We start from the raw sequence: 11993 nt of genomic DNA, 5'->3' as shown, positions 1-11993 counted from the left end.
TGTGAATGAAACTCTGTCTTCAGTTCAAGGCTTGTCATCACTTAGATTTTGGAGACTCTTGTGATGAACAAACGTTCGTTAGTTGGTCACCAATACGTTTGACGTGATTTACATGGCTAATAAAGAAAAAAAAAAAAAGCTCCAAGGATACGAAGGAATTACTTGTTGAGTCACACATTTATTCCAAATCTCCTCATCACCGAGTGTTTTCATCGATAACATAATCTTAGTATTATCTTCTCGATTATGGCTACATATTTTATATTTAAGAGCATTGACTGTAAGAAATTTGATGTTCTTTTATTGTCGGCATACGCCTCAGTAGGGTTTTAGATCTTTTACCAACAGGTGGTTGAGTCGTCTATAGTTCCGTCTGCACCAGTTACCGTGCGTCATGGCAACACCACTCAGACTCGCCCTACCGTTGGTTGGTGTCTGATACGTTGTGTCGTGCAGTCCCGTTTGAGTCTCCTCCTGTTGCCACAGGTAAACATCACGCATCCCGACTCAGTCACTCTCTGATACCCTTTGAAAGAAGGTCGTGGTGTTTGAGAAGTAGGATCTTTAAGTAGTGTGTAACTAGTGTTAAATTAAAAAAAAAACATAAAGTAGGTGAGCAGATTTACACTTGTTTATTGTGACTATAAGTTACACCTTGCGGTTTCACTCAGCTGTTTTTGACAGCAAATGAAATAACACTCCTCTGCTCTATTTGTGGTTGTATAAACGTTTTCATAGGTTCACTGTTACTCCAGCAAGGTAAGAAGTGCATAGACGTACTGTTATTTGAAACCCGGATTAGATGACAGCTCTTTTTGTTGCATACAGGGCGTTTAAACAGGCAAATGAGTGCGTGCCCGATTCACACAATCAACAAAGATAGTTTGTGCGCTTTATTTCTGCTTCGATAGTTTATGGTAATGTTACTAGTTTTTATCGTTCTTTAATTGAAATTTATTATTAAAGTTCAGTGCCGAATGATGAATTGACAAGATCTTGGTTGTATAATGCTTGGAGGGAATTGTCAATGTGAAGATGTGTTGAGAAGGACACTTCAAGGAGGTCCTGGAGACGGACCAGACAAGTAGTGAGGATTAAGACGGGAGGGGGAAGGAGATGGGCAAGGAGTGGTGAGTGACCCCACAACACCACCACACCGGGCTGTCTATATTTGGCACAACACAGACCTTGATTATTCTATGCAGTTGAGAGTTAGTTGTTACGAACCAATTCAACAGTAAATAAGATGTTTTGGTTTACTCTAAATGGATTTACATATATATTTTATATGTATGCTTGTGCATCCCGGTTTTGCTTGTAGACAGAGAGAAGGAGCTGGAGAGAGAGAGTTTGTTTAATCTCTTACTAGAACGTGACTTCTTTCAACGTTACCTTCGCAATGTCAGGGACAGTGTGTAACCTTCATGACTCATGGATGCTGGTGAGGAGACTTGCAACCCTGAATACACAACGCAGTAACACTTACCACGTGAACCTTGCATACTTGGTGTGTTTTTATACATGATCTCCATTTAAAACTCATTGTTGACAACATACGTAAGAGTATGTTATAAATTTGAGATCACAAAGCTAGGTTAATAACTAGTTTGCGGCTATGTATGCTTGGTGACCGCTGCGACCAGTTTTCGTCAACATCCATGGGCGCGTTGTGTACGGTCTTTCTGCAAGCACACTTAGTATCACGAACTGAACCTGTTAAAATAACAGGATGAAAGGTTACCACATGTTTGGGTGCATTTGCAATGTGCATAATAAACCCTTTGTTATCCCATTCCTCAGTTCGGGTGGCTTCTGAAGAGTTGCAATTTGCAACGATAACCTGACCTGACCTGTAAAAAATGGTAGTTTTTCACATATTCCTTTATTGTACCCTGCGACCTTTTAACAATGTACTTTCAACCCTCCATGCTCTCTCTCTCTCTCTCTCTCTCTCTCTCTCTCTCTCTCTCTCTCTCTCTCTCTCTCTCTCTCTCTGGACCACGACAGTAAAGTAATGCCCTCAGACTCCCTCTTTTACTATATACTTCTGACGAAGGAGAGAGAGGAGAGAGAAAGAAAGAGAAAGAAAAGAAGAAGAAAGAAAGAAGAAGAAAGAGAGAAATTCTTTTATTTTCTCAAATGATTATCATTTTCCTTAGGTAGAGAGAAAGCTTGTCTGCCTCCTTGAAGGTATACGGCCTTTCTGGTTTTTTTCTTAGTTGTAGTGTCAAGAGCAGTTGCAAAACCTTGATGGAGGCAAGGATACTTTGAAGCAACAATAATGATATTGATACTGGAAAGCAAAGTTTTAAAGTTGAAAGACAGTACAGCTACAGTGTTCTTGGGAAAACTTTTTCAATGATTTTTTCGAAATTTGTTTGTGAATTTCATGGACAGTCTAAATCTGAGATCACGTTATGGAAGTGTTATGGTAAGAAGTATATTTTAATAGGAGTTGAAATAATATGAGTTGAAAACAACCTTCTGCGATGTGAATTTAATCTTTTGTTAGTGCACAGATATGTAAACGTACCTCTCTCTCTCTCTCTCTCTCTCTCTCTCTCTCTCTCTCCGGATGCATTCCCACTTTCGATAAAAGAAAGGAGAGAGAATAATGGAATCTCGCCCATCCTCACTCAAGTCCTTAAGATAAGGAAGGGAGGAGGAATTCTCTCTCTCTCTCTCTCTCTCTGTACCGAAGAAAGATAATAGGATGAAGGAGTGGCAAACTAATTTCTCCCATGTCTTTCTGTCGCTGACGAAGAAAGGGCTTTTGTGCATACAGTTTTCAGAGGACTTAATTTAGTAATAAAAATAAAAAAGAAAACAATAGTTATATGCTGGACTGTATTTGCAGGTGTACAAAAGCGCCCTCTCTCTCTCTCTCTCTCTCTCTCTCTCTCTCTCTCTCTCTCTCTCTCTCTCTCTCTCTCTCTCTCTCTCTCTGAGATGCCTTTGCTGGGTCGGATTCCATCCTTCAGGGGGGAAAAATATGAATAAAGAGAGTCTGATTCCCTAATTTTACTGTGACTTTTAAGAAACCACTTCAATGCGTCTACTCCTCCTCCTTTCTCTCTCTCTCTCTCTCTCTCTCTCTCTATGTGTGTGTGTGTGTGTGTGTGTGTGCTTACCATAGAGACAGTGAAAGCAACTTTGCTTTACAAGGGATTTAAGTTTTTATTCAAGTTTTTACCACAAACGATCACAAAAATCCTATGTTTTTATGAATTGCGTAAAGTGGATATAATATTTTTTATAGTTCTTACATACTATTTTGAGGCACTCTTTTCATACATTTCATGCCGTTGAGTGTGGCAAACTTGAGATTTTCAGGTGCATTTCTGTTTATATTTCATACACGTTTCATGTTAACGAAGTTTTATATTCCTGTATATTTAATGAATGCTACTTAAAACATGTAGGAAGGGAGACAAGTTAGTCGTATGGATTCTAAACGTTCACCGATGTATTTTATGCTCCTTAATTACCATCAGTAATTTTTTTTCTTGCTGATGAATTGGCTTTTTCGGTAATCAAGTCATATAGTTTCTTACGCACCTGTCATGTATGTGTGAGAGAGAGAGAGAGAGAGAGAGAGAGAGAGAGAGAGCGTGCGCATTTGCACACTGAGTCACAGGATATCAAAGATCCAAAAGGATACTGGTTTAGTTTGGGTTCGTAAGGGTAGTAGTCCTGTCCACTGAAATATCATCTTAGTGATCACACCGTTGTTCCTTTCTGTCGACTCTTGCTAGTCAAAATTGTGATGTACGGTAGATGGTGAAGAGTTCGTACTAGGCAACTTGATGGTTGAAAAGGAAGGAAAGAGAACTCGGACATTTGTAAGGTGTTGGTGGTGAATGTAGGTCATCATCTTGGTTAGTTGTCTTGTTTACATTTGCTGGAAACCCGTAGGGGGGTAGTGCCGTCAGTGCACCTCAATTGGTGCACTGCGGACATTACTTTAAGGGTCTTTGCAGCGTCCCTTCGCTCCTTAGCTGCAACCTGTTTTATTCCTTTTACTGTACCTCCGTTCATATTCTCTTTCACTTCCACCTTCTTCAATAGTTGTTTCATAGTGCAACTGCGAGGTTTTCTTCCTGTTACACCTTTCAAACCTCCTTACTGTCAATTTCCTTTTCAGCCCTGAATGATCTCATAGGTCCCAGCGCTTGGCCTTTTGCCTAAATCCTATTCTATATATTGGAAGCATGATGGGAGCAAGAATAAACCCTTCTTGTTAAATAGATCCTATAGGTATCAAAATGAAGCTATTAGACGTTTCTACACAGTTTTCAAGCAGATTCTTGACATTTTATTCTGGCTCAGTTTAAGGTCTGTTACAGTTGGAGACTACCAGAAGAAGATGCTTGCAGTCTAGAAATCCAAAGTTGTGATCAGCAGAAGTGGCATTGAGATAATCCTAATTTGATTTTTCCGAGACACCATTGACAAAGTCTTTTAGAAAGCAATCCTTCTTTGGTGAAGGACACTTCTAAACCACCATTTTATTAGGAATGTAACCTGAGGTTTTCCGGGTGTGTGTGTGTGTGTTTTTTTTTTTTTATTTAACGATTTTGACATTCATTTTCGTCTCGGATGGTTAGTAGATTCATTACCCCTTCCAACTTTGGGGGACACGTTGGGATTTTGCGTTGTAGGGTGTGGTAAACTGCAAATAGAATATTTTGCGACAGAATCGAAAGTCAACACAGAAAGAATCACATCGAAAACCATGGTTCATGATATTAACCAAACTTAACTGCCCCTGCATCTCTTAGTCACGGGGAGAACACCGTGGGAAATATGGTTTTTTATATAACCAGAAGAGGTGCTGGAGAGGATAAACTGAATGGTTCGTGTGTTTAATCTTATACATGAACAAGTCTTCACCTGATGTTCTCTAACCTAACGTAGGAATCCGTGTCATACCTTATCAGTAGGGGCGGGGGCAGTGGTGAATGAGGATACATCGTAGCCTAACCAACATAGAGCACCACGTCCACGCCGGTCCCTTGGACCCTTCTTGTCGTTGTGACATGACGTAACGGTCGATTATGCGTGCTTGTGCTGTGTCGTCATAACAGACATATGCTGGCTGCTTAACGATCAGACAAAGTTGTTAGAAAGGCCGTAAAATTTTATTTAAACCGTATCAAAATATTGGCTGTAATCAGTATAGTACCCTATGAATTAACAACAAATTTTTAATTTATAATAAGGCAGGTGGTTACAAGGGCATGTGATGGAACCGGAGTTTAATAGAATGAAAGGCGAGGGTTATAATTTGACAGATTGAATGGCGAGAGTCATAAATGATGAAGATACCAAATAATCTGAAAAGGAAGTAGTTTAGTGATTTAAGTAACTACGGTTACAGTGCACTGGGACTACAGTACTTTTGAGCGAGAGCAAATTGAAAATGAAAAGCATGTTGTAAAAGATTGCCCCTGCGTACGCTTAGACTTCTAGGAAATTTTATCGTTTGCTTGTCGTAAGGGCATATGTTAGTGAAAATAAAAGATAGGCCTATCAAGTAAAATTTTCACAATGTTGTTAATCTGTAGATATAAGTTGGACCAGCTCGTTTGGACTGTTACTGTTGATATTACAATAATCGGTGCTACCATAGTATGTTATCTACCGAGCTATTCGCGACCTACCAAAAATTAGGATGCTATCTACCAAACGACCCAGTTAAGGCCTATGGTAATTACTTCCTCAAACTGTATACAAAACTCTTTGATCCCCCATGGGCTAGTACTAAACACGGCGAAACAGTGTAGGTCACTGTTTCGCCGTGTTTAGTATTAGCCCTAAGGGGTCAACTGTAGAAAATGGATGGTAGATACCATACTATAGTAGAACTCAATAATCTATCTCGTGATACTACTCACAGTGAAAAAAAAAAACAGTAAATGGCTTGAAATCTTGTCTGAGAAATCAGATGAAATCATGAACTGAAATTAACGACCTTCACAAATTTTAATCTATTACCTGATAAGATTATAGGTACATTAAGAGGTCGGGATTAGTACCGTTTCATGAAAGCAAGGAAGCTTCGAATGAACTTGGCTTGAAGTAAGTATTTGAAGCGAAGTGTAAAGGGATAGTGGTGGCCCTTGATGAACTGTTGATTACCACAGCTAGTCTGACGTTGCAGTTTTGCAATCTCTCTCTCTCTCTCTCTCTCTCTCTCTCTCTCTCTCTCTCTCTCTCTCTCTCTCTCTCTCTCTCTCTCTCTCTCGTTATGCCACATGAATCACTGATTTGATAATTAATAATGTCAGTACTTTCTTTTAAAAACTTTTAAATAAAATCTGTTTGTATATGGGAATACATTATTATTTTACAACAGTTTATACCTTCTGATATGAATATGGCCCTGCCAGTATTATAATAATCATAGAAAAACTTGTGCACAAACCGCCGAATAAAATTATTTAAGTCGAGAGTTTCACGTAAACTTGTAACCTAGTAGGACAGAGTATTTGTTTTCCTGATGGCTCGTTTCGGAAGTACTGACTGGCTCAAGGATATGTTTTACTTTGAAAAGTTTGTGTTAAAGAGCGTCGCGTTTTTCTCGTTTCATTTTACCTTGCAAGGAAGATTATTAGACATTATCTACGTAAGGTGAATGAAAGGCCACATATTTCACTTAATTGTTCCAACTTTGAGGATTATATCAACATAAGTTGTACCCTAAATAAAACCATACATATGACAGAGCACCAAACTCTGCACTAGTTATCAGTACCGGAACTAGTTGCTGTTAAGGAGTGTTCACACTGCAGTATAAGATGTCATGAAGGCTCGTCGGTAAATTATCACACGTATACCACAAAGTGAAGAACAAATCTTTAGCCAATGATAAGTGATCGTATAAACTTCAAAGCATTTGTTAGGACTACCCATAAGTCATTGATGTTTATTTAACCTTTTTAAAGATGTCCGTGCAATAAGTTATCGACGTGTGTTTGTGGCCTGTTTTAGTGTAGTGTGGACGCACTCTAATACAAATTAGCCCAACAACAGCCACCGAAAGGTCCTTCGAGCCACCATAGATACCTGACTGCTGACATCTATTATTATATCTGTCTCCCACTGTTACTTAATGTACCTGTTATTCACTCACCTTTTACCTCTCAGGTTACCTTGAACCAGCGTCTTGGGGCCGCGTAGAGATTTTTCTTTTTAATTTATTTACTTCAAGGATTCACTGTTAACTTATTTGCTTTTGTGAGCCAGTCAAATGGAGAGAAACCTTGTCTCAATTGGTCCCGGTCATTTTTGGGATTTTAAACAGGTTTTGATCTTCTGCGAGTTCTCGTTAACAGAACCACAGTTCTCCTAATATCGATGCTATTTATCGATCTGGGTCGATTTAATCCCTCATCCCTGTTTTACTGGAAGATGTACATGATTGTTTCAACTGAAGCCAGTTTATCATGACTGAAATTTATGAGACAGTTATGTTGTGAATGTCATGTAAACTTAATTTCCTCAATTACTTGTTTTAGAATTTGAAAATATACTTATTCTAAAACTGGAAGAGTTAAGATTAGCTGATCTCTCTCTGTCTCACACATCCACATACACAAATATACACGCGCGCGCGCACACAATTATTAGTAGACCAAGTGGCTGAATATCGAATTAACTTCTTGTAGAGAATAAATACAGACGTGATTTTTGAGGCTTACACAATACACACGGGGACGTGCAAGAAGAATCTTATTCTCATTTCATTAGGAAAAATGTTAACATTACAGGGATGGTTATATTCATATAGGGCATATCTGTTTCTCATTTTAGACTCCGGCGAAAGTACGATATCGCATCCCGCCTGCAATTTTGTAGATCTGATTTGTATTGCCCAGCATCCTTTAAAGAGGAATTTATCATTACTTTCAAGCATATTCCACGGATAGCCCAGCTATAACGAATTTACTGTGTCTTGAGAGTAATTTGCTCCCAGACTGAATTATAAATAAGTGTACATAGCATGATTAGGATTGGAAGCCATGCCTTTAACGGTTGGTATATGAGCAGCAGCTGTAGTAATGGATAAAAAAATCACGTCAGTTCAGAGGTATGTTTACAAAGTATTGCGCATTGTATTGACCACACACGAACCTTGAAAAGGTTAAAAATAATGATGAACCACATTTCAATGTAATTTAATCTTATTATTCATGCATACTTCTCTGGCTTCCCAATATTTTTGTTTCTCTGTAAGTATGGCAGCAAAGTCCACTGAACATGTCGAGTGATCATTTTTCATGGCTTTGTATAGTTTCAAGGCTTACATTAACATAATGGCTCATAACTATTTTCCATGTAATTTTAAATCTTCTTTTGGTTTTGTTTATTGTTTTACTTGGAGATCAGGCGTTCATGTAGGTTATATCAGCATAATATATTAATAGAAGGAATATGTAAACCTGGGGTTTAGTGCAGCCGAAGACTGAAGAAGTGACTATCGCTACTCAACACTATTATTTTCTAAGTTCAGTGAATGTTTCTTTTACAAAAGTATTACTGTAGTTTCTGAGGTTACTTAATTTCACGCAATTTTCTTCAGCAAAAGTGAATTAGATCCTTCTTCTACTGACGTATCGTTAAACTAACGCTATTCCTTTTTGAGCTAAATATCCTAAGGCTTCAACATGCCACAAATATGTTATCATAAGATAAGATATGTTTGTAGATAAGCGCCATGTTTGTCCCTGTCAAACCGGTTGTCACATCAACTGGTGTGTGTCGTCTAGCTACACATGAAAGCTGCTGTTTTTCTTGGTTTTCGTCTCTGTGTAATTTGTGATTAAGTGTTTATGTTATTTAGGCAGCTGCAGATTCACGTATAGGAGGATATAGTTTGTAAAAAAAACTTCAAATTTTTTAGTGTACGTCTAACCTAAACACGTTGTTACTAACGAGACAAGGAGACTTAACTAAATACGACGACGTTCTGTGAGCAACTGGATCATCGAAAACGAAGGTAATCTGGTTTTGTTGCCAAGGTCGTCTTAATCATCGTCAAGACTTCTCACACAGCCTTCCTTTTTTGACTTGCAATGAATCTGGCTAAGCTTATATTTTCCCTGTTACCGCCATGTAAGCTTATGTGTACGATAAATATTGGGTACAGGTAAAGTGGCAGTAGGATGGTGGTACAATAGTACAAGGCATTTTTTCATAGATTAATTTAAGTAGCTGTATTTTGATTTCATAAGGAATAAGATCGTTGATCATTGGTATTAAAACCTGATAGTGGACGGATTATTTGCGATAAAAAATGATATAAATTGTCGGCAATGATCAGTATCTTGCTGGCCTTCAGAGTAACAAGGGCTAAATAACACTCAACTTCTGATGGACGCTAGTAATTGCATGTCCTCTCAGTAGTACCAGTTTTCACCGGTTTTCACGCAGATAAACTTTCTCGGAGTGATGTCACGGCCTTTGTTGTCATGAACCACAGGTGCGTGACACGTTTGTTGTACAGCTGCTGTGTGAAGGTTACTCGTATTCGGAACAGGCAGTGTCTTGTGTTGTTTTAATCACGGTGTATAATTTGTATTAGTTACTATTAAACTGTTTCTTTATTCTGCCTGTTTATCATTTCCATTGGAAATCGGTTGGTTTACCCTGAATAGTGCTAAAAGTACTTATAAACCAATGGATGCATTGTAATGTCATTTTTACGTGATGTCGGTTGTGGGTAAAGGATTAAATACCGCAGAAGGTTTGTCGTAATGGTTTTTCGACGAGTACCACCCTAATAGGATTCGTGTTACCATCCAGATCATGAGTAATGAAAGGCAATTGAGATCTCTGGAACTTTCCTGGGAAAGACGTTTCTGGAGCAAGGGCAAGCGGGCTCGATTTGAAGGCATTTTTCTGATCCAGATGGACACTTTTCGCGTAACTCAAAAAATGGGATAAAGATTAGTTTCGTGAAATTGTTGATGGTGCTCTTCTTGTAGAAGGCTGATCTCCATGACGTGGATACTTTGTGCAAACACTCATTTATTTTATACTTATTGCGGAAATTTCGGCCTCTCGATGGGGGCCAACGAGTTTGGTTACAGCACTGTGATTTGGCTGTATTTTTGGTGTTGTAGTCTTGTGTCAGTCGAATGCACATTTGAACTAAGTAGACATTTTCTTCTATTTGCCTATTTCTTTATTAGTTTTGCTTTTTTAATGCTGCTTAAAGTATTGTGTGACAACGATTTTCAGATAGATTAAAGCATGATTAATTCCTTTGTCGGTAGTGTATAAGTTTTAAATAATTATCCAACTTTAATGTTTCTGATATGTATTCAGTGTTAGGAATGTGGTAAGTGAAAAGGCAACACTAAATTTAGGAATCCAGATGTAAGTTATGAACAGTAAATTTTGTGAGAACTAAGTTTACTGAAGCTGCAACAGTGAAATATTCTTTGCTGATTTAATTTCCTTTCTGTAAGTATAACGTTGCTATTTCTTTAAGTATTCTTATGTAATCCGTTGTGGACTGAATGACGAAGGATAACATTCAGTTTAGCTGTTGACATCCAGTTTTGTTGTTTCTTTCACAGAGAAACCCAACAACATGGCGACTGAAGTTGGAAGCATGAGGCCCAACCCATACATCTTCGACATAGAAAATAGGAAGAAGAGGAAACCCAGACTGGCACATGATCTAGGAGCTGGAGCCAAATGTAACAAATGTGGCGACAAATGTCCAGGTTTTGAGCTTCACTTTTGGAGGTTAGTTTTTAGTTTTTGAAATCGTTCTCCAGAATGTTTCGAAGGAGTTACTTTCCTTTGAGATACTCTCACTCGAGGTATTCTGTAGAATCTATCTATCTGTCCATCCATCTATCTGTCTATCTATCTATCTATACACACATACACACACACACACACATATATATATATATATATATATATATATATATATATATATATATATATATATATATATATATATATATTCATATCCATATACACTATATATGACAGGACTTACATTCCTTTGAGATACTCTCACTCGTGGTATTCATACTCTGTCAATTGTATACGTATGTTAGCATTTATGGAAAGGTTAATACGGAAATGTATCTTGGAATGAAAGTGTTCAGTAGTTACTGGATGAGTAGCGAATGTGCAGGGTGGAAGAGCCACATCTAATGCCAGAGTGGAAGAGGTTAAAGTAACTTTGAGAATGCTAGTGGAAATGATTGTTGAGAATGTAACGATGGCATTGTAAGAATTGGTGAATGAAGGACCATGTTGGTTCAGACAAGGAAAAGGGTCAAGCGTTTGGAATGAAATCTTATTGCGAGACGTTTGAGAGTAAAGGGAAACATTTTTACGTGGATAAACCTAGAATGAATAGATGCTTGAGACGGTATGGTTTAGGAGACATATTGTTGAGACTGATTAGATGTTTCTGTGATGAAAGTGAAGCTGGTACTAGAATAGAGAGACTTGTCTGGTGTAAAAGTTAAGTATACCTTAGTTTTACCAGACCACTGAGCTGATTAACAGCTCTCCTAGGGCTGGCCCGAAGGATTAGACTTATTTTACGTGGCTAAGAACCAGTTGGTTACTTAGCAACGGGACCTACAGCTTATTGTGGAATCCGAACCACATTATAGAAGCGAGAAATGAATTTCTATCACCAGAAATAAATTCGGTCCTAAGACGGTGAGATGACAAGGTAAGGAAAAGGACTGATTTCGATACAAATGTGTACGAATGGAAAAGAGGTCGACCGTGGAGTGTGTAGAAGCTAATACCATCGGTTTTTGTTGACTATAATGAAGAGAAACATCAGAGACAGGTGAAAGAGCTTGGAAGGGGAGAGAGACGTAAGTATATTTTAGGAAGACTTATCATGAAGGCAATTGGAAGGCAATAAAATTGAACAGAACCGTGATGTTAGTATGAATTGTCAATTTTGTGCAAAGGGCTTGTCTATTGTTCAACAGGTAAAGGAT

At 38.2% G+C, this 11993-nt stretch overlaps 1 protein-coding gene across 6 annotated transcripts in view; it reads left to right on the top strand.

Annotated features, from left to right (window-relative positions):
• The first annotated feature begins 347 nt into the window (after nucleotides 1-347).
• LOC136839040 (uncharacterized) overlaps nucleotides 348-11993 on the top strand; it is a 76199-nt gene continuing 64553 nt past the window's right edge. For 2 of the 6 annotated variants that reach the window (XM_067104706.1, XM_067104738.1), the window contains exons 1-2: nucleotides 348-486; nucleotides 10587-10758. In XM_067104706.1, coding sequence (XP_066960807.1) covers nucleotides 10601-10758 — 158 coding nt within the window. In that variant the 5' untranslated portion in view covers nucleotides 348-486; nucleotides 10587-10600. Of the gene's footprint in view, nucleotides 760-8719; nucleotides 9002-9461; nucleotides 9485-10586; nucleotides 10759-11993 lie in introns of those variants that run through there. The other 4 variants (XM_067104726.1, XM_067104719.1, XM_067104713.1 and 1 more) reach the window with 4 other exon arrangements.

Source organism: Macrobrachium rosenbergii, chromosome 1 (genome assembly GCF_040412425.1).
Source record: "Macrobrachium rosenbergii isolate ZJJX-2024 chromosome 1, ASM4041242v1, whole genome shotgun sequence".
Classification (NCBI taxonomy): Eukaryota; Metazoa; Arthropoda; class Malacostraca; order Decapoda; family Palaemonidae; genus Macrobrachium; species Macrobrachium rosenbergii.
Note: the sequence above shows the minus strand (reverse complement) of the source record. Positions and strands in the feature narration are given on the sequence as shown.